Source organism: Syngnathus floridae, chromosome 2, assembly GCF_059516105.1.
Source record: "Syngnathus floridae isolate MCC-2025c chromosome 2, RoL_Sflo_1.0, whole genome shotgun sequence".
NCBI classification, from domain to species: domain Eukaryota; kingdom Metazoa; phylum Chordata; class Actinopteri; order Syngnathiformes; family Syngnathidae; genus Syngnathus; species Syngnathus floridae.
The window spans coordinates 18,075,061-18,101,720 of NC_142414.1; the positions used below are offsets into that span (position 1 = coordinate 18,075,061).

The window sequence follows — 26,660 nt, forward strand, 5'->3', positions numbered from 1 at the left end:
CCAAAAGATTCAATACAAAAATAGACTGCAAACAAAGTGTTAAATCAGGGGTCCTTTATTTGCATTTGTCCATGTGAAAGCATTTTACAAAACATCCACATGTCACAATATGCCCCCCAAATGCTCAAACTCATCGCAGCAAGTAACACTAAACCAAAAGTCCTGACACTTCATTGACTTTTCAAAAATCCAGCTTGGAAGTTAGATGCTAGTTTATGAGGAAGTCAGTCACATCGAAGAGAAACAAACAGTGATGCTACCGAAATGTCAAAACAGTGGGTTTGTAGTTGTACACGGCAAAGAGATGGGGAAGGCAGCTTAAAGTGATTGAAGTTTGGGGCATTTCACATACTCAAATGTGTCAGTGCAATTTTTTATATTTCATCCCTCACACAAAATAATATCCCTATTTACATTTTTACCTTATTCACAATCATTGTGGAAGACCTGCAGAATATGTACACTTGGTGCTATAAACACAGTCAGAGTAACAAATATACACAGATGAAATTAAAACTCTGTAATACACGCAGCAATGTTAGGTCATGTGACTGAAACGATCATGTGACTATCTGAGTATCCCCTTTTCTCCGTAGTCATGATTAATCCATCCAATAATGTTCTAGGCAGCTTTGAGCTACAGCCTTTATCAGCTGACTCTCAAAATGTTACAGTTGCGTACACCCAAGAGTGGCCGCCGGTCAATCGCAGAGTGGATTAAACATCTTCATTTAAGGGGGCTTCAGAAACCCCCCTCATCTCAATTTGATTATGACTCAAGCAATAAGCAATCCTCATTGTTACTGGCGGGTAGCATGAGCTGCTGCTCATAGTATAGACTCTTGGCGTAGTTGATCTCTTGGGAGATTTTGAGAGCCAGAGTTTCACTCTTTACATGGACCTGTGGAGTGAGTATACAGAGAATTAGAACTTAAGAACAGGAACTTTACATCTGGAACTCGTGATTTTTGCATGGCTAAATGAGGTGACCAGAACAGAATCAGTTCTAAGATGTTGGCGGGGGGATCTTTTAATAAAGCATGTGCCTTCAAGGCATGACCCAGTGAATGACATCATAAGCTGCAGTCAAGACAAAGTCTTACCATGGGCTTCTGGTGGGAGGGGCCAGGAATGGCCACACCACTGCTGGTGCTTTCAGCCTTTTTGGTGAGCTGCACATAGACTTTGCCATGATCCTTAGACACCAGACTGTGATAGAGGTCATCATACTTGATCTCCAAGAAAATAGCTTCACGATCCACATGGTCTCCAGGCTTAAGGAAGTAGACCACTTTGGAAGAGATGAGCACGCTGTAGCTGTCAATGGGCTCTACTGCGATGAAGCTGCCGGCAGCCAGGAAAGAAAAGTGTGTGACACGATGTGCTAAAGCTGTGCGTACAAAACCAGCAAACTGACGTACAACTCAGATTGGATGTTGTCTGTGAGGTGGAAGAGTTGCTCTTGGCCGTCAGCCTGCAAGGCCGAGTAGCGAGGCAGAAGACCCTGGGGACCTTTGCTGCAGCGAGGTTTCCTGACACGGGACACACTTAGCCTGCACAATACAGATCACGGTTGGACAGAGTGACAACAAAACACATTTGATTCTATCATCCCCAAATTGTTATAACTCTTTCCATAAGCAAGCTGTAGCACTACAAAAATAAAATGAATTGGAATGAACGTAATGTTACGCAGGTTAGCGGTTCTACCCACCTGTGGTTACTGAGACTCGCCATGTCTCGGACTGTCTGTGCCGTCTCTGAAGCAAAGTCCAGTGCTCCAGCCACCGGTTTGGTCACAGTGCCGACAAGACCTTTGCCCAGGCCGGAGAAAAAGCCACTGACACCACCCTCCGTCTTGACCCCTTCCACAGTTGACGTTATGATACTCGTCATGCCACCTATGATACCTGAGAGAACAGAGAAAATCACTGCAACACTTTTCTTTTGCATCACGGTTGTGCTTTTAAATTCCTCAACATTAACAAAATCCATTAAGAGGTGAAAGAGTTCATATGTGTTGCTAGTAAGCACAAGCATGTTGCTTAACAGTTCCATGAAATTTAAAGTTAAAAAAAGTCCCAATGATCATCGTCACACACACATCTGGGTGTGGTGAAATTTGTCCTCTGCATTTAACCCATCCCCATGTGATTTTGATCCATCCCCTGGGGGAGAGGGGAGCAGTGAGCAGCAGCGGTGCCGCGCTCGGGAATCATTTGGTGATCTAACCCCCCAATTCCGACCCTTAATGCTGAGTGTCAAGCAGGGAGGCAATGGGTCCCATTTTTATAGTCTTTGGTATGACCCGGCCGGGGTTTGAACCCATAACCTTCCAGTCTCAGGGCGGACACTCTACTACTAGGCCACTGAGCTGGCTGATTTACCATCAATGTGAATTCAGACGACAGCACGATTAAAATGTAACAGAAAGTTATACCATGAGCGAGTCCATGGATGCCGGCGACCAGGTGCTCGCCACTGGTGGCTCCGTGATATCTAATGTACTCTCGCTCCGTCTGGTGCCGGTTGTCCATAGTTTTTCCCAGCCCATCAGATAAAGTTCCTGCAAACTGCAATTTCATCCATTTTTTAATTTCTTTGTTTTTTTTCAGCTTTGCTATTTCGGTATGAGACGCAGCTCAACATCTAAAAGTGAAAGAAAAAAAAAAGGCCAAGAGTTGCCAAAACTAAACAGCTGAGTGAATTTGTACTGTACCTTAGCAGCAGAGTTGGATACACCGTGTGTCACGTTTCGTATGAGGCCGCCCACGTTGCCATACTTGATGAGCTCCGATACGCCTTCAGAAACATCATTGAGAAGTCCGATTGGATTTCCGAGGAAGTCCACGGAGCCCAGGATCTGGGCTGCCTGGCTGATCAGCTCCTTTATATAAAAAATATACATTACACCGTGCATTACATCTACAAGCCAAAAAGTTTGCATCCTTTGCACATCTCTTACCTCTCTGAAATGCTTGAGAACATCATTGATGATGATCTCCTGGGTCTCATAAGGGTGCACTCGAGTGAACGGGTACATGTTGACAACAGCATCTTCAAAGCGAACCAATGGGAAGCCCAAGGTACCTTTCAAAGCCTGCCGCAAAAAAGGTGCAGAACAGACTAATTGTTTGCAAAAGCAAATGAGTTAACAGTAGTATATAAATGTGTCAATCATCAAATGCAGTTGCAATAAAGACAACCCTCACAGTTTAGCTCAAGTGATGAAGTCAGCAAAGTAGTCAGACAAACAACAGGCAAAAACATTTGACCCCTCTTCAAGTTGCATCATTTAGTAGCAGCTGAGAAGATTTTAAAAAATGGAAAATTACCTTCAGATCAGCAGGCAGCTTGTGAGAGGTGAGGACACTGAGCTTGACCTGAGGCAGGCTGATCTTCAGGTTCTCAAAGTAGTAGCGTTTGGGTGGTCCAGCATCCTGATTGGGCCTCTCATGAAGGTTTTCATCCAATTTCTCCAGTTCTACATCAATTACATGGATCATTTTACCAGTCGATACACACACGAACATTTTACTGTAGTCAGTTTTCCACATGATGGGACTAAATCCAAGTGTGGTGTATTAATGCACAATCCGTTAGCGATTATAGGAGGTGGGCAGTTCATCTTAGTGCTTAAGGGTCTTCTCATTTTCAATTATTAAAGTAGCAACATCAATTTGTGAAAGAGACAGTTGACCAACCTGCTTCTGTCTGCCCATAACCAAAAAAGCTGAGCAGCTTGAGCAACAACTTTTCTTCAATGATGACTGTGAATCGGCCAGCTGTTACCATGAGATGCTGTAGACACAAAGTTACACCATCATAAAAGAAAGGCTGCATACACAATTACGATATATTTGTGAAATGCGACGCATTTTTTTCATGCAGAGAGTCAAGATAGTGTTTTTGCTACTGACCTTGAAGATATCAGTAAGCAGCAGACTACTCGTAACTTTGACCGAGTTCACCTGCAAGGATGGACCGCTCTCGCTCACAATGCCATCTGCGGAGCTTGGGGTCACACACAGCACCACTGGCTGTGTGGTTCCTAGAAGCTGGTTGTCCACCTGATAACCAAAAGAATACAAACACTCAAACAATCTGCTGTGCCCTGCCTGATTTCACACAAATCTCTTTCGACTGTGAGCCATCTGGATCTTACCTGAATGTTGTGAATGCTCAATTCCAACACCTCATTGGCGGCGGTACGTGTGAAGTGGACATCTATACCGGACAATGTGGTGAACACGAGCTCTTCTGGAACTTTGTTGACCAGAGACACACCAATACCTTCCTCCAAATTGACTATCACCTAGTATGAATGATGTCACGGGACGTCAGGTCCATATTTAATAGTACATACGAGTGAGACATGATAGTATCCGATAATGACAGCCCTTCGATCTTGATGATCTGAGGTTGCATGCGTGTCTGTTAATGTTCTTACCTCAAGCTCCTGTTCAATTTCTTTCTTTTTCAAATCCTCTTTGTTCTTGTCCGGCTCAGCACTTGGTGACTTGTGGATCAGTCGCCTTTGGTTGAAGTCACTGATCTGTTGATGAAAACAGAAAGAATGTGAAACGGCATGGTGTGAACAGAAAGCTACAATATAGCTGCAATCAAAACATACGCAGGTCTGGTTCTCACCTGGAGAACACGTGTGGGTCCGTCTGGCAAAACTTGAACAGACAATACGCCAGAACCAGGCCTCATCTTTTGGTTGATAAACTGCTGTTCAGGACCAGGCTCTAAAAGTCCGGAATCTGGTCCCAACACCACCTCTGCTCCATCGTACAGGCCTCCAATACCACCCCTTACCTGAAAGGAGGAAAACAAAGTCAATAACTGGCTACAATTGTGCAATCACACAAAAAAAAATTGCTCTTCTCTGATGGCCTATTTATCAAATTGATCTTTTTCTGTGGTTGTGGGCTCCCCTTCATCAGTCTGTACATTTTTCCTGCGGAGTTCCTCAAGGTTCAGTCTTGGAGCCCATCATTTTCATGCTGGACATGCTCTCTCAGAGAATAGTTTTTGTTTTTAATGATAACATTTACAAATATGTATATTAAATATACACAAGGTAATATATGTAATGAAACTTCAACATAAATGATAAATGCTCGCTTGGAAAAAGAGAGCGAAAGAAGGTTGATGTGTTCACCTGTACTACGAGTCGGGGAAGGCCACAGGTCAGCATGCATGAGCTGAAATACCATGTTTGGGTTGTGCTGCGACGAGGGTCAGGTCTCCTTAACATCAATGGCTCAAAACTGTTTTAAGACAGACCATTGTAAGAATGACATCTCTTCATACAGATCTTCAACTAGCGCTAACCTGTTGTCAGTAACAGCTGCAAGTCCAGCAATGTCCAAAACCAAAGAGGAGTCCATTGGACGTGGTTGAGCGGGTTTGCTCTGAGGTGGTGAGGAGCCTTCATGACACAGCATACCAGTACCTGTCATCCTCCACAACTGGGAGCGCTTCCCAGGTTCCTGCCAAGGAAAAATTCATACAGTGAGTTTTCAGTCAAGAGCTCAGTTAAGGAAGCATCGCAGCAATCCACATAAATAAGTTTTGTGGAATCATGTTAATACCCAATAATTACTTTTTACTCGACCCAAAAATAATACCTTCTTTTTCAAGATGACCCTCTGTGTCTTTGTATCCACATCAAGCACCAGCTCAGCACGGGTTACCAGATGCTTCTTGCCAACAGGCCTCCTAACCCCACTCCTTTATCAAAGAATAACAATTACTTCTTATTTCTTTCGCTCTTGAATGATGAAAAAAAGGCTTCATGTAAGGAATCATTACTGTGAGAAGGTGTGCGTGGCAGCGATGTAGATGAAATTCTCATAGTAGAGCTTGTTGTATTCTCTGAAGAAGTTCATGTCAGCTGTGACCTCTGATGAGCCGGCTCCCTTCACAGTCAGAGTCAGGTATGGCGGCAGTGTTTGCTCGTCACAGGCGTAGTCCAGTTCGGAGTCGGCCTTCACCTCGGTGTGCAGCTTGATGTCAACCACCCCATGCTGCCAGAATTGGATGGGAACCTGAAGAAACACAAATTTGAGAGAATAAAGATCCATGTTAAACCAAATTTGAAAATCCAATTTGGTATACATCTGAAACACCATCTTGCTGACACCGATTAACATTTTAAGTCTGTTAAATGTTCTTCCTGAAGTTGATATTGTTTGGGTAATTGTTCACCTTGCTTCTATCGTACTTGCTCATACAAAAAGCAAAAAGCCATCGAACAAAGCAAGAGCTTACCTCAGAGATGTTGTGGATACGGAAAGGAGGTGGCAGCTGATCAGTGTCAGTAAAGGAGATCTGGTAGGTTGCTCCCTTGATGGTGATCTCTGTCCGCAAGAAGAAGCAATTCCCCATGGTGTCCCTTTAAAAAACAAAATTCAAATAAAACACTTTATATAAAACACTTTATATCTGCATACACAAATTTAATACACTGTTCAAGTGAAATTTCAGGATGAACCTAAAGTGTATTATAATGTTTACAGTTGAATTGTAAACCAGAATATTTCTTACCTCATGTTGACGTGGAAGGACTTGGGTTTGTTGACCTCAAAGCCTCCTGACCAAGTGCATGTCGGGCTGTCCATTAGGCGCACACATAACAGTTGGTCATAGTCATTTCGGGGCCAATGAAAGACAACGCTGGAGCCTGGTAGAGTGGAGATGTAACCCTCTGGGTTGGCTGTACCCTGGGAATAAGGACAATAAAAAAAGGACTATTTATAATATAGTAGTACACTACAAGCTTAATTCCTAACATAATAAACCTCAAATAAATATTTCCCACTGAAACAAATTGAAACGCCATTAATCCGTTCCAACACCTCAAAAACCTTTCTTTAAAGCATGTTTTTTCATAAAGAAAAACACCCAAAAGTAAATGCTCCAAAGATTTAAATTAAATCTCCAAGCACTGGAGATGTCTGTTTTATATGGGAATAACAGAAAAGCAAAAACACCAGTAAATTCTTCACCTTTCCTCTTGCAAACTCTCTCTGGGCAAAGGCAAGTTTGTGTGAGGAGCTGTTATCCAGCAAGTAGCGGGGGGCAAAAGTCACAATGTGAGTGTCTCTGTAGCGTCCTTTTCCATTGCGCACACTGATACCTATGTTGCAAAGACAAACAATAAATTCATGATAAATTAGTATTCATAGTTTTTTTTTTTAAATGCATGTTTCCTAGGGACATCAGATTCAAATACGGAGTACTGCAACATATGTATTTACTATCAATGTATTCAATTATATTTAACTTAGAGTTACAACTGTAATTGGTAAAGTGGGTCTACAACAACTTGCCAATATTGTAGATGAGTCCAGGTCTGTTACCCTGTTGGATAACCTTCACTGCCCTTACTCCACTCCCTCCATCCAAGGAGAAACCCTGGCACCATCCTGGAACTCCATCTGGATGGATCCCCTTCCCAACACGCATAGTGCACCTGGGTTTAGGCGGAAGAAAGAAAATAATCAATGTGATAAAAATGGTAGTAAAATATTTCAGCGATTGATTGCTGTTCAAATGCGTCTTGAAACAACTGAAGCATTTTGTGTTTTGTTACAAAGCAGTTAATGATGTTGAAATTATATTTTCCACACGATTTATTATGAAGACATATGTGCACGATCCATACTATCAAAGTATTTTGGATGCTTTTGATGTTTTTCTAAAAATAAGACTCATTTAGCGGCAATTAAAAAATGACGGTTGCAACTAAAACTGCATTTGTGTTTGTGTTACATTCATACATAAGCTGGTGTTTTGATACAAACTTACATGGCGGGCTGTTCTTTGTCAGTGTAGCAGAAAAGTAAAGGACTGAGGCTTCGCGCCAATTCATGCTCATCAAACTGGCCTGCTGCATCCACTTTGCCATTGTCTTGTCTGAAAATTAACGGCAAGCCTGAAAAAGAAAAAGAACTTGAGGAAATGAGCAAGTTTGCACATGACTGACTTTCTGGATTAATTAAAAGCTTAACCTGTCTTGTTGACGAGCCAGTAGGGAGCAGAAATCAGGATTTTCAGAGCCCCGTGCGCCCGGAGGATGATTCGGATGGTCAGGCAAAGAAGACGCTTGTTTGTGTCGTATAGCCTCATCCTTACAACATAATTCTGAGTTCCGGGAGGAATGAGCAGCTCTTTGCACACAGGGAAGTTCTCTAACAGGACACCTGGAATACAGACAGCATGGGGATGTAAGAGAGAAAATGGACTACAGTAAATAGATCGTTTTTCTTCTCCTCTCTGACCTAGCTCCATGTTCTGTGAGGTGTCCACAGCATGAAGCACAGCTTCTTTTCCTGGTTTCAGTGTGCCTTTGATGGCTGTCCCCTTCACATAGTAGTTGAGGTCACAGGGAAGCAGGTTGGCCAGCACCATGGTGGGCAACAGATAGATTATGTGACCTGGCTGTCGATAGATCTGATTGGTACTGGAGACCTTTTTGGCAGGTTGCTGGTCTGGGTAGTTTTCCTTTTTTATGACCACGCAAAACCTTAAGAAGTGCAAAGAATTTAGATGATATGAGTAAACAAAGAATTTAAAAAAACACAAAGGAAAAGGTATGAGTCAGTCAATCTACCTGAAGTTACGTTTGACAGTGTCATCGAAGTCTGCAGACTGGCAATCCCTCTTACTGCTGCTGATCTCTCCGGGACGCTCCACAGTGGTCCAGTGGATTGGAACTTTACAAAAAAATAAGCCCAAGCCCTTAGGCCGTGCCTGGAGCCGCCATGATGTCAGGTGCAGGGGAACTGCCAAGGCCTGACCGGGCAAAATTGGAGGCAATACCACTGGTTCTGTAGACGAAGGCATAGAGTTGTTAAGAGAATGAAGGACAAGAAACAGAATACTTTAGAATATGTAGAGGCTGTGAAAATGAGTACAGGAAATGAAAAATGGAGCAGCGGTAGCGTACTGTCAGGAGCAGAGGGGCTGTCAAGTCTGATCTCCATGGGAACATCAAGACGATTCTTCAAAATGAGAGCTGAGCGCACAGTTATAACCTTCCTGGCACTTCCCTCCATCGTGATGGAGAAAACCACTCGGACCGGAGGAAGTGCTGAGAACTGAGCAGAAGTAGAGATTTTCACAACATGTGATGGCACACATAGGTATAACCATAGACTTTGAACAAAAACAATACGATGACCACTCATCAATATAAAAATAGACATTCAAAGCAATGTCAATCACAAACAATACCTAAAGCAGCAGTCAGTTAGTGATACACAAAGTTACTCAGTGACCAAACATTGGACTTACGTAGACATGTGGATGAATTATGTTAGTCCTGCTGATAGGACTGCCAACCTGTGGAAGTGCATGGGGGTGGGGCGGGGGTTAGAGTTTCCAATTTAAAAAGAAAATGTTCCAGCTTGACTTGATTCCGAGGCCATAATGTTTGCTTACAATGTTGGAGGCGTTGTTCCTGTCCGGACCTGCATACCGGAAGAAAATTCCCACTTTGTCCACAGACACAGGCTTGACTTGTTCCCATCCACACACTCGGACAAGCAGTTGGTGCAGCTTCAGCTCATGAGTGTGCCTGCATACGGAAATAATGACAACCTGTAAATGAAGACTTATACAAAACGGACAATCACGTTGCAGGGGCTGTAAACTGCTAACGACCACAGCCAAACATTTTCATGACTATATCAATAGGGTGTCCATATTAACTACCGACTATATTCAAGGTGTCAATCTGCTGAACTGCCTTTCATTTTTAAGGATGTTTGACTTTGTATTTAGTACACTGCCTGCCTACCCCCCCCCCCTGAAATCAACAGGTTATTAATTGACTTTGGGGTATTTTATGATTTTTTTTCTGTAATTATTTTCTACTGAAATGAGATACCCATTACAGTAGTGTATTAAAAAAAATATTCATTTATGTTCAGACATCACTATATGTGTAAATTAAATTTTTTGTTTGTAATTTAATTTACATTTTAAGATAAATTTATCAGTAATAGCAGTAAATAGAAGGTTTAAATATTGGCTGAAATGTACCTATGGCGAAGTTTCTCTCGTGCTTCAAACTCAAACGGAATCTCCTCACCGGGGTACACCTCTCGCCACTGACTGACATTGTGGCTGTCATCATTACCAGGTCCGTGGATGTCTCCAATAGAGTCTGCACTACTGCTGTGAGACAGTGCCACTCTGAAAGAAACACGTCAAGAACTTTAGCCAGGGATGGGTGATTAGTAAAAAGTCTTCTCTCCGTGGCAGTTTTGGGACATACTGGAGCCTCCAAAAACAAACTGAATAGCATTTCATTGTTTCATTCACTTGGAGTAGTTCCACCAACCTTGTAGGGGTTGTAGTCAGCGTGGCAAACCACATTGTGCATCCTGTATGGTTGCGCAGAGCATATGGCACAAACGGCTGCCTCTTCTTGGAAAGTTTTACTAGTGTTGTAAACAAAAATGGCATGTGCATTACATTAATGTAAAATGTGTACATTAAAGTATTGCTTGTAGTGATCTGGGTCACTAAACTGTGAAGTGTACCATTGGAGTCCGTTTGCTGATCAAAGCTGGTCAACCTGGCAGTGCTACGAGTTCTAAGGTGGGAAAGGGGAGCACCTGGGAAAAGATAGACAGGTAAGATGATCAAAGATAGACATCATCCATCCATTTTCTTCATTGCTTATCTTCATTGGGGTTAGGTTCAATCCTAAGGACAATTTGGAGCATTCCGTGAAGAATTCTTGAGAGAATGCGGGAGGAATCACACTGATAAAACCTACCCAAGATTTAAACCTTTTTTTTTCTTGTCCTCTTAATTGAATTGCATTTTAACTCACTTGGTCCAAAGGTAGGCGGGTCAACTGAGGAGCCTATCCAGGACAAGGTGGGTGAAGACTGACTACTTTGTGCTTCCTTGTTGCAGTAGTCTGCTATCCAGGAGGTCTTGGTTGTGTTGTACTGTTCTGTATCAACCAAATAAAAAAATACAACATGGTTGTGCAACTCAAATATTTAGTTTTAATAATCAGTAAGCTATTGCTGTGACTCACCCAGGAGAACAGAGGTGATGTTGACATCAAGTCGCTGCTTGGCTTTAACAGCCATCTTGAGACGGGGAGGATGCAATCGGCTTGCTTCTTGCTTTTGCCAGGACAGGAAGCAAGGCCAGGGCTCGATGAAGGGCTCCCAGCCTGTCACACACAACAGATGAGCCATTTGACGTTAGCACACAATTAATATTTAAATAGTCCATACAGCTGCACTGTTACTCTAAAATGCTAAACAAGGAATGTTGACTATAAAACTTTCACTCAGACTTGTTTTTAAAAGATTTGGTCGAAATTGTATTCAATCCGAAATTCTTCTTGTTTGCTTTTAAAACACAGACACGTAAAAAAAACAAAAAAAAAAACATGATCCAATTACCTGACAGTTCTCTGTTGTAATAGTCTCCTGAAAGACTAAAGTTGGCAGTGCCTTCCTGGGAGGAACCAATACGCTGCAAAACGTTAAGCCCTGTAATATCAAACAGCATGCAGGTGACAATTTGCACTTGAAGCATTTAAGGTCTGAGGTACATAATTATTACGTTGCTTTTCATATTTGTGTGTGATGTGCAACATACACTTAATTTTTTTATTATCCTTAAACATCAATCTGTCCATTTTATGTAGCAGATGTTATTTATGGCCTATCCCACCTGAATTTGAATAACAGGCAGTCGCCAGTCAATCCGGATTTTAGATCAAATTAAATGTAAATGTTTTTATAATAGACGCTTAAGCACCTGGAGAAAAATTGCAAACTCCACATGACTGCAAGACAGACGCGCTACTACTCAACAATGTCGTATCTTAAGACTTACTGGAGAAGGTGAGCTCAGCAAGTGGTATGTCACAATCCAAACAGTCATCAATGAAACAAATGCAGATGCTCTCTGCCTTTACTTCTACACCAGACAGAGCAGCAGCCTGGCTGGAAGAACCAGAGTCACTTCTGGAACGTTCTTTGGACCGGCCTGCAATATTGTCAGCATTCTCTAGCAGCCAAGTTGCAGCAAGATCCAGGTGACCTAGAAGACCCAAAATGAGTTTTTAACCTGAACACTGCTGAAGCAAGGTTCGCAAATCTCTCAGAGGTCAAATTCACCTTTACAAAGGAGAAGGGCCTTTTTACAGTCCTCTTTCCTGAACCCAAGATCTTGTAAATGAATCAGCTGTCCTTCTGTGGAAACAAAATACATTTTCAAAATGACATACAGAAATCTGTTTGCAGTATAAACCAACCGATTCATTAGAAACTGAGCGAAACATATTCACACCAATAATTATAGTAGCAGCTTAAAAAAAAAAAGGTGAACTGAAACACTACTTTGCATACCTATATGGGCAACATTTTTCTTCTTGTGAGAGTCTTTGGGTGTGTCAAGAGGCACTGTGTCACAGGCTGGTGGAGGATTTACAGTAGGGATGGATTTGGCTATGGCCAAGAACAGCTGAATGTCATTGTAAGATAGTCGGATGTCCAGAACAGGAAACTGGATCTGCGAGATTACAAACCAATTGTTATGCCAACAGAACTAAGTCATTATATTCTGCAAAATTGAAACTTAATTCCTGACCTCCAGCAAGGGAGGGATGTCCTCCACGCTGAAGGCATCAAGTAGACCTGAGCTACTTTGGTAAGTGGGGCTGCCACACAGCTCTACCTGAACGTTGACTGGATCAACTATGGACAATGCGGTCTCCTGTTCATTGCCAAGACGGCATGAGAACACCTGAAAGTACAGGAATGGCTCAGAATAAACAAACTCTCTGAACATGGAGATTTTTTTTTTTTTTTATGTTGTACACTTTCAACTATTCGAAAGAGGGATTACCTCTATGCCGGCAAGGCTTCCAGAGAAGGGCCTGTCTAACAGACGAGGTTTGTAGGTGAGAACAGTGGTGCCCTTAAGAATGATGGCGTTGGTATCCAGGCAGCTTGAGTCCTCTACGATGACAAATTCAGTGCCTGGAGAGAGAGAGAGAGAGAGAGAGAAAGAGATTTTTTTTTCCCCAAAATCAATGACTATACAGTATGAGGATGAATGCCCAGGATCATGCAGTTGTATTATACTGAAATGCAGATTTGGGCTCCATCTTTCATCAAGTAGTAAATATTACCACGTCAATGACTGACCTGTAACATTGACCTTAACCTCCAGGCAGCGATTGTTGGTAACGGGCACTGTGGACCTTTTGGTCACCACACCACTCTTGACCCTCTTCGGTATGACAGCCCCAGTTGTGAAGGAATTAGTATTTGTTTCCAGGTCAACGTTGACGTTATTTGAACACTGAGGATTCTCAGCACCGCCTGTCGTCTTTTTTACTGGCAACCGCAGGAATTCCTGCACAAGTCGCAGCCAGTCAAAGATGAGGAAGACTCTTAAGTTGTTCAGGACAACTGTGAAACAGGATGACTCTCGTGTTGATCTGTAACAACATGATATGTTAGAACACCAAAAAAATGTCTTCAGTTCTGATTTATTTATCATAGCGTTATGCACCTGTAATGCAGTTCGAGTTGCAGAGAAGCTTGGTTTGTGCCAGTTTTAGAAGGCTGGAGAATGCAGTCGAATACATTGTGTCTGGTCCCGTCGGGACCACCAGTGCTCTCGTATTGTCCAGTGCTCCGAGTGTCATATGCAAGTAGTGAGTGAGAGACCAGATTGACTGATTTGGAGTCATTGGAGAACTTCTCAAAAAGCAGCTTGGATTTCATGAAGTTAAATCTGAAATAATTAACAAAGGCAACTAAATATGGCTTTTAAAAAAAGGGAGGGGGTTGCTTCAACTACTTCCAAAGCCTAAAAAGTGGTCATTAATAAGAAAAAAAAAAAGAAAAAAATGTGACTACGCATTATTTACGTAGCTAAATTGAAGATTTTTATGCATTCATAACAGTTTTACAGCCCCAAAGCTCTGAAAAATTAAGTAGGTCAATAATTCAAAATGAGCAATAATAGAACTGTAAAAAATAACCTTGCTAGTGAGCGTTTGTGCGATTTGTCTATGAGCTCCAGACTGACATCCATCATATCCACCAGAATTGACAAGTTGGTGAAGACATCTCCACTTAACACCGTCTGAGGAGAAACACCATCTATGATTAGTTCCGTCATGTTCATTCTGCATTAAGATAACTTTTATGTAACAAAATAATAAACAAATATCTGACAAAAGTTAACTTGGACACTGACAGTTTGTTGACACTTCAGGTATGTCATCATGAAAAAATACTTTTGTGCATATGACCCTGATTGATTGACCCTTGATTGGCGTGGATGTGTGTCTGCTGTCTTACATAGGTACTGGGGTCCTGCAGGTTGAAAGGTCGCAGAAATTCTTCAACGGGCTCGCCGAGATTGTTCTCCAGCAGCCCTCGAATCAGCTGGTAGTGTTCTGGATCTAGAGAGCACTGTACTGATGACAGGCTACCGTAGATAGTCATATCGGGAACTGCGTGGCTCAGCTCACTTTAAATAGCAAGTAACCCAAGCACACGTTGAAAACATTAGTTTATCCTTCAGGATTTGGTCAAACCGGTTTGCTAAGTGGCAATCACCTGTCCAGGTTGCGTTCAACTTTAAGCTGGAGGCGACAGCAGTCTTTCAGCAGATTTCCTCCCATCCGACGTACACAGTAGGATGGGAAAATAACATCTGAGGTTTCAGAGGCATTACAACCTCGGTCACATGTTTGGCAGAGCAGATGCTCTGCAGCAAAAATATCCATCTGCTGCAGGTCCAGAGCAATGCAATCCAAAAGACACACATGGGCTTCTGAAGACAAAAAAAACATTTCAAGTTTTGTTTGATTTGCCCAGAGAAAGGCAATAAAGCCAAAACTAACAAAATTAAAGTGCTGTCTTCCAAACTAACCAGGGATGCTTACCTGAAGCGATGGGGCTACTACCCTTCTCCTCAGCTCCTTTAGACTGTGCGCTGCTGGGGGAGCTTTGTTGTCCTTTTTGCTCATAAGACCATGCAGCCGCATTTTGTGTAGGCTCCTTTTTCAAAATGAAACAACAGTGATAGTGAAAACTGAGTTATGAAGTTGTGTGTCAATAACTAGTAGGTCAGATCCAGAACCCAAATGGAAACTTGATATTGAAATTTGGTTCAAAGAAAACTATAGTAGTCCCCAAAGAGTGGACTTTTTTGCTTTCATGCCACACTTACTCATTTGAAAGACACACACATGCTCAAACAGGATGCACATAAAGATGTCAGGTCCATTATTGAAACAACCATATGTAGGGGTCAGTCACGAGTTAGAATTGGAGGAAATGCTTGGATCGACGATTGAGGACTGACTCACCAGAGACGGGAAAAAGGCATGTGCCATGGTCATTTTCTCTACCTTGTCTCGGGCGGAGAAAGTGCCACGGGCCCCAGCGTGTAAGAAGCAGTTCTGCAGCCTCAGCTGGCCAAGATTTGCAACAATGACCCTTTTTGAAGTCGAGCTTTCTGGGATGATTATGACTGGGGCGCCAGCTTCGATATCTAGCAGAACTCTGGATGCCCGTTGTGGTCGGTCCCGTATCTGCAAGAGATGCAAGATATGAAAGACAAGAGTCAGAAAGTTTTCAGTGTTTTTGCTTAACCCACAGTAATCCCATGATTGATCACAAAGAATTGTTGGGATGGAAGACAGGTGATACTTACAGCTTGGCCTTCCATCGCTGCCCTCTGTCTGCCGAGCACATCCTGTAACTGTGTGAAGTGTTGTATGAAGGCCACTACCTCAGCCTGGAAGCGCTGCGTATGGACATACTGCACTGAAGCCATCAGCAAAGACACCTTGATGTCATATTCACGCTCCAGGTAAGGATCTGGCATACCATATCTGAAATAAAATTCAATGGTGATCAAACCTTTCCAATACTAATGAATTTAAGGACTGTATAAAGAAATTGTGCTACTTTGATATGGACTTTACCTGTGGATATTGAATATTAGAGCCTCCCCTCCATATGTGGTGAAACGTTCCCGGTAAAGCTCGCCATGTGGGGTTAGATCACTCAAGGACAAACTTCCCAAACTGCCTGTCAATACCAGGTTACTCTCTGAAATGTAGAAGATTAAAAATATATATATATATATATAATAATCAACCACTAAAACAGGATTGGGAATCTTTCAGTGAGTGAATCGTTAAAGGTTTTTCATACCCAACATTTCCAGATGTGCCGATAATTTTATCACACTGGCTCGCGCAAGCTCGTTGCCTTCTCTGTTCAATACAACAGACAAGGAATGAACCTGCAATTTCAAATGCATACCGTTAAGACATGTGAGTTGGGGGGGAGTCTGCCCAGTGCAGTAGTATTAACAAACACAATGTTTTGATATTTATTATATCACTCTTTTGTCTAATTCGTATATGAAGGTCAATCAAGTGTACGTCATTTCTATCGGCATACCTTAAGGTCCAATTTGGTGTTGACAACTTCGTTTGGGTCCTGCTCAATGATGTCTGACTCATCGAGAGGATGTCCTGGCACACACTGAGGGGAACTCGGAGGCACCTTCATTGCATGATTATTGGCCGTGGAGCCGATTCCAAAAAAATCCAGGATGACCACCCAGGTCTGCAATGTGATTAATACGTCCAAGCAGTTAAAGTCGATATCGATGCTTCGCCCTACGCTGCCGTAGCGGCTTTTGAACTCTGGGTGATTCTGGTCAACCAGCAACACGTTGATGTGAACTAATGACTCATCAAATTCGGAGGTCGGCTGTGGGGAGGATGCGGGATGAGTAGGGGAGGGTGGTGGAGTGCTGGGACAGTCTGGATCTTTCTTAGATTTGCGATGACCTGCTGAAGGAGTACCGGCATGCCTTTGGTAAAGTTGGAAGACATTCTGGGCCTCTTCCATGTGGGATGGAAGAGAGCGAGGCATAACTGGGTATAAGGCATTGGACGAAGATGGACAACTTTGAGAGAGGTACTCTTTTGTACTGAATGTGAAAGGCTTTGGCGCTCCACGGGACACCATGAGATGTTTATGCTCAGGGTTCTGCTCCAGGAGGTCCTCCATGAGCACTGAACGCAGGATCAGTTGGACCTCTAACAAATGTGGATGCTCTTTTGTGAAGTCGCCCACCAGGTCACGGAACTGGAGACTGATTAAGCCTTGGGAGCCCTGGGTAAGATCAGCACTAAGCTGGACCTGCAATTCTGCTACATGAACAGTTATTTTCAGCTGAGTAAATGCAGGAGAGTCAGAACTTGGCTTTTGAGACTGTAGGGGCAGTGGAGAGGAGAGGATTGAGTGTGATAAACTGATGTAGGGAGGATCCTTTGCAAAGAGTCCTCCATGGGGGTCAGGAAAGCGGTGAGGTCTGGTGGAGGAAGGAGTTGGTGGCGGGGGTGTTGGTGGCTGACTGGGGGTGACATGTTGCTCCTCGATGAGAAATAAATTATCCAGTGTCTGGAGGACCTGTTCGTACACTGCCTTGCAAAGGAATACCTACAAGCAAAGAATCAAATCTTAATAGGGATAATAAATTCAAGATATTTTATCAAAAGCAAAATTCTGTATCATCATTCTATATTTTCAAGGTGGCCCATTCACAATGGAATTCATCTAATAATATCAACAAAGCATTTGGATGATAATTAGTTCATACAATATGTATTGCCTAATCTTAACATTTTATATTACCCGGATAATTGATTTATATTTACACTAAAATAAGATGATTCATGAGATGCATAACAGGCACAATATATATTTTAATAGTGATTTATTGTTTCTAACGGATTAATATTAGACTGCTCATTCAAAACATGTAGTTTGGCGGAGCTAGAAGGGGGGCTGCGGGGGTATTGCCCTCCGTGAAATAAAAAAATTGACTTTTGGGGTTTTCGCGATTTACCCCAGTCCGCCACAGGGAACATATTTTGATTGTTTGTCGGAATTTATTCATCAGATCAAAATTCAATGCGTCTCAACTTACAATCAATCTCACTTACAAACATTCTCTCAGAGCCGATTGTGTTCAGAAATTGAGAACTACCTTACTCATAAGATTGTCAGTCCAGTTAATAATTAATTCTGAATAAATTACAATGGCACTGAACACTATGGGAAACAAATCAAAGCTAGACCTGGATTGCAGAACGGATTGTTGTCGACCTTCGACATACCACTGTTGTTTCTTTTAAAGAAGTATGTACCTGAACAGGTTTGACAAATTTTCCTTCAACTCTCAGCAACGCGGTGCTCTTGCATGGTTCTTTGGAGTTGAGCAAAGTATATATATCATCATTGATGGGAGCCTTCTCCAGCGTGAACTGTATGGTGGTGTCTTTCAATATATGGAAGGCTAGTGGGGGTAAAAAATAGATTAGTAAGATTACATTGAAGTTTTTAGTTTTAACAGTTACCTTTTCCTTGGCTGAGGTATTCAAAAAAGTCATGACGTGTGAACTGCGGCTCATCATGACTTCTAGTATGGGATGGTGAAATGCTGCCATTTTTTCCCGCTCTTTGCATCTTCTTCAAAACCAAAGGACTTGTGTTTAGTGAGTATAGCCGAATGTCCTTGACAAGAACTTGGAGTCTCTCCCCGTCAGAATGTTGGCCAGTGTTGAAATTCTGGATAGTTATGCTACCCAAGTGCCCTACCAGCAGTTCAGGGTGTCCAGGTTTGCGAGGAATGGACACGACTGGTGATTCAATGTTTATATTTAGGGTCAACTTGACAAAGAATGTGTCCATGGTGGGTTCAGTTTCCTCCATGGAAATATCCTCTTCATCCTCCAATGGAAAAGACCAACTCTGTGTTCGGCTTCTTCGCGAGGGAGTCTCAAAGAGTGAAAACATGCCACTGTACTCTGCTGTCTTTGTGGCAAGAACTGTTGACACTTTGGTTGCAGCACTTTTCAACATCGAGCGGAAATTGTCTTCCACCTCGTTAGCAGAAAGACTCAGCTCCGTCAAGAACTTGGCTGAGTGGTTGTAATGCAAAGATGCCATATGTAGATTTAAAGTGCAGTCCCCTTGGAAATTCTCTAGAAGGTGAAAATTCAGAGCTTCTGAAGGAGAAAGTTCTTTGTCAGCAAGCAAAGTTAGAACTTCATCAGTTGAGACATCTTCTGCATTGCCGATGCTTACGACAAACTGGCTTCGACCTCCTTCCTGGGTCAAGTCTACCAACTGAATAGCTCCAAGTGACCCATTAATGTCCATTCGACTACCTAAGGAAACATTAACCTTGGTGCCGGTGATGCTGGCAGTGGCAATCTTCAAACCTTTCTTCTCAGCACCCAAGACGGCGCCCGTTGAGACAGTTCGAAGAAGAAGAAGGTTAAGTCGATGAATCTCGACAGTAAGCTCCTTGTTCTGGTCATATGTTGATTGAAAAGTTCCATCTTCTTCCTCAGGGTAGGGTTGTGTTGCAGGTTGCTGTGATGATGTCCAAGCGCTTTCTTCCTTTGGGAAAGATTTCTGAAGGAACTTAAGGAGTTCCACCATGGTCTCAGGGTTCAGAATGATGTCCAAGTTATTGACCTGCATAGTTATCACCTGAAGGGAGCTATCCAAGTTCATGGAAGGGCAGTCTGAGCTCACAAACTGGTACTCGAGTTTAATTAGGGCCTCTTGATCCTTGAGAAAGGAACTGAGGGTTGCAATTTTATCTGTGCGCATACATGACTCAGTGAGATGACTCGGTTGCTCTGAAGATCTGCTCTCATATGACATCGGGGAAGATGGTTGGCTCTCTTGAAGACTGCCAGTGGGGATATCAAAACTGAGATTTTTATGAGATGACACTAGCAGGTCAAAGTCTGAGCCATAGGTTTGTAGAGTGTCCACAAGAAGAAGACCATGGACAGTAAGCGAGACCTCTGCATCATAAGGACGCTTGACAAAATGGGCATTGGTGCCAAAGACCTTGAGAACAGATATGTAGCGGCCATCGCTCTCCACCCCAAGCTGCATATAGTTTATTTTGAATTCAGCCAACAGTAGACGGGATTCTACCAAGACTTCCCTTGTGTGCTGCTCTAAAGTCATGACGCTTTGCGTTAAGTTCTTGGCTGAACCTTGGATCTTCCAAGAGCTGTCCTCTCTTTGAAAGATTTTCTCATGGCGAAGAGTAAGCGGGTCGGGAGACTTTGACGCCTTATCTTGGCCTTCGTCTGAATTCCCGTCCGGAGTGCTTAGTCTAGCCAGACAACTCCTCAAAGCTGTCATCTTCTCTAGGTTGATATGGACTTTCAGATCTGGGAGGGTTCCTGACAGCACAGCCCCTGGGAGCTGGGGATCTGACGTATAGCGCAATCTCTGCTCCAGTTGTAACAACACATTAAATTTCTCCACCACGTGAGTCGGCCCTACTTCGCTCTCTTGAAGGTTTTTCCAATTGTCCTTGTAGCGACCGACCATGATCTGCAGATCCTTGAAGGACAATGAATATCTTTCGTAAAGCTTTCTACTGTAGGCTTTTGTACTCTCAGGAGATCTGAGGCTGGGAAGTTCAGGACATTTTAGCCAGTCTTTCAAAGGCACGTCAAGCTCAGGAGGAGACTCTGGTGGAGTGGCCAAGGGTGTTTGGTACTCCTCATCACTCAGATCTTCCCTTTCAGGTTGGGTTATTTTGCAGTCTTTGGAGTCATCTTCAAAGAACAGATATGCAAAAATGAAACTATTTAGAAATTAAATCAGAAGCAAGTGATATAGCGTAAAATAATTGGTGGACTTACCTTGAGAGTTGGTAAGCAAAATCCTGCCTAGATCAACAATAACTAACATTGGATCTCCTGATTGGAAATCATCTGGGAAAATGACCTGCGGTGCGCATATGTCCAGTTTCATAGTCCAACGTTTACTGTTTTCCTAGACAAGATAACAACAACAACTTTGAAATAATCTGTCTTTTGAGTCACAACTCTCGGCAGTGTGTCAGACTTACAATAAATTCTCCAACAAGAAGCTGATCAATAGTTTGTCGGATTTCTGCCTTGGTCTGTCTTTTTAACTTGTCATATTGCCTCCTGGCAGCCTCTGCCACTTTCAGCTCTAACTCTGACTGATAGCCAAAACCTAGGGGGGGGAAAAATGATTGTTACATTATTCAATTACCGTCATAAAAAAAAAAAAAAAAAAAAAAAAAAAGTATACATGTTGAAATGTAGGTATCACTGACTTACCAGAGGAATGAACTCGTCCTTTATAGAAGAATTCAGTCACTTTTTTGATTGCTTGTGGGTTGTAGATTATGTTTAGTGGGCTCGTGTTCACTTCCAATCTTCTCTCAAACTTAGACCTTACAGGGTTACGCTCATAAAGCATTTCAAACACTGGAGAGGAAAAGCTCTCTGCATTTGAACTGCCTGGAAAGAAAACCCCCAAAAACAACATTGAATTCGCAGTATAGAGTAAATTAAACATTTAGTTTACGCTTTTATTCAAACATTTATACTAAATTAGACGAAACCTAGGCTTTACCCGAATTGCTGCTGGGCTGCCCAGATGTCTGGTTAACAGAAATGACAACCTTGTCCTGCAAGACACAAAATCATGTCATGCACAAACGTACAAAGTACATTTTGAAACCCACCCAAATTGTGTTCTGCCAGGTTTTCTCCATTAGCTTTTTTTTTTTTACCGTTTTTGGAGACACCAGTACAGGGAAGACGGTGTCATGGGTGGTCAAGTCTCTGAGGAATAAACCACCCAGCTTTACAGACAGTAGAGAAGACTCTGAGCGAGGCAAAGACTCCACAACCACCTTCACCTCTGTGAAACAGTCATGACAGCAAAGAGGTGATTATTTAATTGCTGGAGTTGCTCTAAATCAGCACAAACCTGGCACAGAATAATTGGGGTCGCCACTTTACATTCACATTATTTTCTTACCTGAAACCTCCAGCTGGATGACTCCACTTTCATGTGGTATTTTGTCTTTAGTGTCCTGATGGAAGAGTGTAATTCCACCTTTTTCCAGTAAAAACTCCAGCCGAGCAAACAGGTAATCTCTCCTGGTAAACGTGTTCAAAGTGTGGGAGTCTTCAAGTGGATCAAACAAGTCATCTGTTTCTGCTGGAGAAAATAGAAGATCGGAATCAGCAGTCAGTTTGCGATCAGTTCTACGAGTGATGGATGACGACAATCGTTATTCCATTTATCAGTGGACATGGCCACAATGGCAGGTATTAAAAAGCCCATATCTCACCCAGAATATCCCAGGAGGATGGGCTTGGGAGAAGCACCTCAGGGCCTCTGTCAGGGTCCAGAGAATCTCCATACCAGCCCCCCCAGCCCGGAAACCACGACTGCAGGTACTGGATCATACCAGAGCTCCCACTCTTGGGGATGGATGGAGTGGGCGGACAGGGCAGGGGTTCACTAGTCGTCTCTCGTACATTCTGTATGTAGGGGGGGGGGAACCGTGGAAAACATTTTTTGAGGAAAAATGTCACTTATATTGTTATATTTGTGAATTCTTGTGTCAGTCGTATCATCTTAGTCTTACCTCAACAATCTCTTCCTGTTTTCGAAACCAGTCGTGGACGATTTCTCTGAGACTCTGGAGCTCTTCCAAGGTCTGCTCTTCTTCTACTCGCTCAATCTCACTCTAATTGATGACGACAGGTACATACAGAAAATACAAAGCACAGCTGAGTCACATCTTTTGATAGTACAACACTCTTTTACAGTAGAGTGCTAAATATTTAAGCTAATCAGACATTTTAGAGGACTGTCGGTTAAGGTGTAGTACCTCTTCTTGGGGGCTTAGTGGGACTCCTTTGAGTTTTCTGAAGTACAGGCTGGTGTAAGTCTGGGCATCTCGTGCCCGCTGGAGGGCAAAGGTCCAACTTCCCCGACGGCGCTGTTCCCTGATCTCACTTAGGTTTGCCTCAATGGCAAACAACCACCATTGTCTGCAGCTTGGAGAAAAAGTTAAATGTGTAAACAAATCAGAATCTACTGCTTTAGTGCCAACGGTTTCCCGCACGGAGTCTCTGAGTCTTACTTTCCAGAGACGGAGCAGTTGGGCCTCCATTTTCTGTAAAGCATTTCCCTTTCCCAGCGGTATAGTTCTTTGAGGAATGCCATGACCTGTTGGTATTGAACCTGATAGGACACACATTCAGATCATCACGTTTATGCTGACATTGCATTTTATATTTATAGCACTATTGGATTGATGGGAGACCGCCTGGGAATATTTTAAAGACTAGTGTTGCAAATTGGGGTTTTTGTTGATGTTCACGTAAAGTGAGTACACCACATATAGCCGGGTAATGTAATGATGCCAACCTGAGATAAGTGTAGAAACATAGTCTCCAGCTGAACGTGGCCTTGAATCCGTGGGGTGTGTCGGAACCTCAGAGGCTCCTTGGAGGCATTTCTTCTGAGCAATACGGAGGCACACACTGGTTCAAAGATGTACTGGTGCTCCCACGTCTTCATACATTGGGTCATAGCTTCCTGCACATTCCCAAAACATAAATTGTCACGTGGGGGGAGGTGGTGGGGGTAAGTGTATTCCATATGTGACTCCGCATTATATAACTGTGAAAACAATTTTCTTTCCTGCGTGGTTAAAGAAAGAGTAAGGTAAAGAGCACACACAGATCTAAGGACTCTAAACAGATACGAGACAGAGTAAAGCTGCTTAGTAAATAAACGTTAATCTCTGGCACAATGCCAACCTAAGTCAACGTCTGACATTTTCTAACCCTTTGCAATACCAAAACGTTTGTTTGTGTGTTTTGGTTGGAATCTGACCTGGATCTGATTCACCGGGAGATTTGCAAGCATTTCACATTCTGTATCCCAGTAGACTCTAAAATCTTCTATCTCGAGCTGCTTTTGCCGAAACGGAGTCCATGCCTATGAAAAGGGGAACATACATTACTTATACTTTTTTTTACAGACAGGACTAAATCATGACATATTCCATATCTTTTTTTTAAAAGCAATCTTTTTATGAGTTTGAGAAAGGAGAGCCAAAGACAGTTTTTTCAGCCATTTGCAGTATAACAGCCTGATTGATAGCAAACTTTGAAATCAAACACTACTTGCCTTATCTTTGGAGGGATTCTGAGCAGAAATATTGTTGACGCATACTCCAAAGGAGAAGGGCTTCTCTGGATTGCACGTGTCATCCTCAAATCTCAGGTGTACATCTTGGATGTTCAGCTAAACAATAATCAGAAAACCAGAGTGGTCCAATAAAAAAGAAACTCTAATTGTGTATATTTTCTGCTGAAGTGCCAACAACAGCTAGTACCAGAATTTTTTTTACAGATAACACTCAACACTGACATTTTTTGCCGCTGATCTCTATGCCAAAACTCATGTGGGTTTTTTTAATAAGTAAATTGAAACTATTATGTTGTATTACAAGCATCAGGTAGAGTTTGATTTTGTATTGGTTTACTGTACCTCAATGTTTTCCACAATCCTTGTCACCACTGATGCAGTTACAGAGTACCAGTAAGACTCTCCTTTTTGTTCACACTCACTCTAAAGGAAGAACAGAAAAAATATATAGTAAATATATTCAACTAAATTAAGATACATTTCGGAATTTCAGAATATTCTCTACATAGAAAAAAAGTTTGGAGAAAAAAACAAAAAATCTAACGAAAATCATCAAAATCTTTAATACTTTGAATTTGTCTTCAAGAGTCTTGAGGAGATATTTCTTGCGTGTCCTCTGCTCTTCTTTTTCCTTCTCATCGTCATACTCCCGCAAATGGGCGGGACCAATAATGAGGTTTAGCTGGGACATGGAGATGACCCAAGGGTCACTGTGAGGCCGGTAGAAAGGGATCTGAAGTGTGATCTTTCCAATGAAGCCTAAAAGACAAGAAAGATCACGGTGATCGTGGAGCCTTCAAAAGCAACCCAAAGGAAAACACTATAATCCTCACCTGTTTTAACCTCAAAGGGCAGGTCGAACTCTTTGAGGGCATCTTTCCTCAGAGGTAAGTTCTCCAATTCAACTGCGCCTAAGAAGCAGGAATAAGCATCGTTCATATTTGCCATTTGGGTGAATACAAACTGTGACAGGCCTACAAAAATACCTTTGAGCAAGGCTATAGATAGTTGATCTGTGTTTAAGTTGCTGACATATTTCCCCAAATATGTGTTTAGCACCCAGGCGACAAGGCCTTCCAACATCCTGTTGGTTCAGGGATGCCGCTCCTCCCAAAAACGTCGATGTAGACAAAATGACAGCTCTCAGGGGGAAGGGGCAAAATGTCTGACAAACGGAAAGATAAAGACATCAATATCAAATATGATAATGGTTATTTGATTGAAAATACATTTATAACAATAGACTGTTCAAACTACTGTAGCAGAACATAAGACATGTCTATAATGTTCGAGTTTCTCTGTCCACCCAACAACACAAAGGACACACCAGAAGAACATACTTGTAGTGATTTGTTGTTTTATTGCGATGAACCACTTTTCTGCTGCTTCATGAGGATATTACGTTAAAATTCTGCCATCTCAGCCTCCTTATTATCCATCTATTTTTTTTTTTTTTTAGCATGTCGTCTTCGGGAGGCGTCGTTATATATCTTACAAATGGACACTTAATATATCTATTTGGCGTGTTCGATCAAATAAATTTCAAATAGAACGTCCTAGTGTGTCCTTGCACGAGGAACAACCCGAAGAAACATGTTGAAAATGCCGCCAAAAAGACGACTTCTTCGAGTTAGTTCTTATTTGCTCCGAGTCTTTAGTTAGCTCACTGTCACGCCGCATCGTAGCCTGTCCTGCTTACACCTTGGATTGGTAACAGGTAATGATGAAGTTAATCAAAACGGTATGACTAACTCACCCCTGAGTGAAGTTGTTACTTTCCATCAATTGCTCCTTCGCTGATCCATATTGATGAATGCCAGTGTCAAGGAGCTGACAGAATTGTCGCTCCCACAAGGATGCACTAAAGTGACAAATAACACAGCATGAAGCCAAACAGATACCGACAAAGGAGGACAGGTTTAAAAAAAAAAAGCCGAGACAAACCAAACGCACAGAGATAAAAGACAAGTCCAAAGCCAAGGTGGCTGAGGAAAGGGCAAGGTTGTACTCAGCACGCCAAAGCTAACTACCAAGCTAAAAGTAGCTTAAGAAAATAGTGTCCACCCTCAAATCAACTAATCATTGGGCCGGAAAAGTAAAACACTATATATTACAAAAGCATTACGTTTTCATAGAAAACACAGTTATTCGACACCAAATAAACACAGATCACATTTGAGGTTTGTGTCGCACGATTTTATAACCATTGAACCTCCAACTTGTACTTCCTGTCACGTGATCAAAACAAACCTTCTTCGTCGTTGTCTTCTTCTATGATGGAATGTGACTGACTTTTCTCACGCATTTCAATGAGCCACAAATAAAAAATATAAATTATACATATAAAAGTATACATACATTTAATGAATACGTTAAAAATGTATATAATATACTGTGGCAGAAGGGAGTTACGCTACAAAACAGTACAAACATCTTTCTCTTGCACACAGTAACTTTTTGTCACATTTGAATTTAAGAACTGTTCGTTGTCATCAGTATTGCCAAGCCCTTTTCCTACATTCCAGCATAGTG

At 42.3% G+C, this 26,660-nt stretch overlaps 1 protein-coding gene across 3 annotated transcripts; it reads right to left on the bottom strand.

The window, feature by feature from the left end:
• Nucleotides 1-39: 39 nt before the first annotated feature.
• On the bottom strand, nucleotides 40-26,357 carry vps13d (vacuolar protein sorting 13 homolog D). Of its 3 annotated transcripts, none has more exons than XM_088361738.1 (71): nucleotides 26,082-26,357; nucleotides 25,885-25,989; nucleotides 25,115-25,293; nucleotides 24,962-25,039; nucleotides 24,697-24,887; nucleotides 24,471-24,551; nucleotides 24,108-24,224; nucleotides 23,811-23,915; nucleotides 23,340-23,510; nucleotides 23,053-23,153; nucleotides 22,798-22,966; nucleotides 22,552-22,653; nucleotides 22,252-22,444; nucleotides 21,936-22,118; nucleotides 21,685-21,815; nucleotides 21,525-21,579; nucleotides 21,227-21,409; nucleotides 20,989-21,119; nucleotides 20,780-20,912; nucleotides 18,458-20,692; nucleotides 18,248-18,396; nucleotides 16,488-17,537; nucleotides 16,236-16,326; nucleotides 16,004-16,130; nucleotides 15,730-15,910; nucleotides 15,425-15,607; nucleotides 14,957-15,071; nucleotides 14,628-14,844; nucleotides 14,367-14,538; nucleotides 14,045-14,148; nucleotides 13,570-13,794; nucleotides 13,200-13,495; nucleotides 12,898-13,031; nucleotides 12,640-12,795; nucleotides 12,399-12,561; nucleotides 12,168-12,242; nucleotides 11,884-12,090; nucleotides 11,445-11,534; nucleotides 11,069-11,209; nucleotides 10,856-10,981; nucleotides 10,560-10,634; nucleotides 10,358-10,460; nucleotides 10,057-10,209; nucleotides 9,454-9,589; nucleotides 9,307-9,354; nucleotides 8,960-9,110; nucleotides 8,624-8,840; nucleotides 8,292-8,536; nucleotides 8,022-8,213; nucleotides 7,819-7,945; nucleotides 7,341-7,483; nucleotides 7,017-7,147; nucleotides 6,556-6,731; nucleotides 6,280-6,403; nucleotides 5,821-6,056; nucleotides 5,637-5,739; nucleotides 5,341-5,498; nucleotides 5,168-5,276; nucleotides 4,651-4,821; nucleotides 4,451-4,555; nucleotides 4,166-4,315; nucleotides 3,921-4,070; nucleotides 3,705-3,801; nucleotides 3,336-3,484; nucleotides 2,966-3,100; nucleotides 2,720-2,887; nucleotides 2,441-2,573; nucleotides 1,715-1,910; nucleotides 1,422-1,553; nucleotides 1,104-1,344; nucleotides 40-901 (listed from the first exon to the last, which is right to left on the bottom strand). In XM_088361738.1, the coding sequence occupies exons 3-71, from the start codon at nucleotides 25,209-25,211 to the stop codon at nucleotides 770-772; spliced, it is 13,044 nt and encodes a 4,347-aa protein (XP_088217864.1). In that variant the 5' UTR covers nucleotides 25,212-25,293; nucleotides 25,885-25,989; nucleotides 26,082-26,357; the 3' UTR covers nucleotides 40-769. The 3 variants fall into 3 exon arrangements, with proteins under 3 accessions (XP_088217864.1, XP_088217855.1, XP_088217847.1); XM_088361729.1 differs by having other exon boundaries at nucleotides 10,358-10,457; nucleotides 15,383-15,607; XM_088361721.1 differs by having other exon boundaries at nucleotides 15,383-15,607.
• Nucleotides 26,358-26,660: the final 303 nt, after the last annotated feature.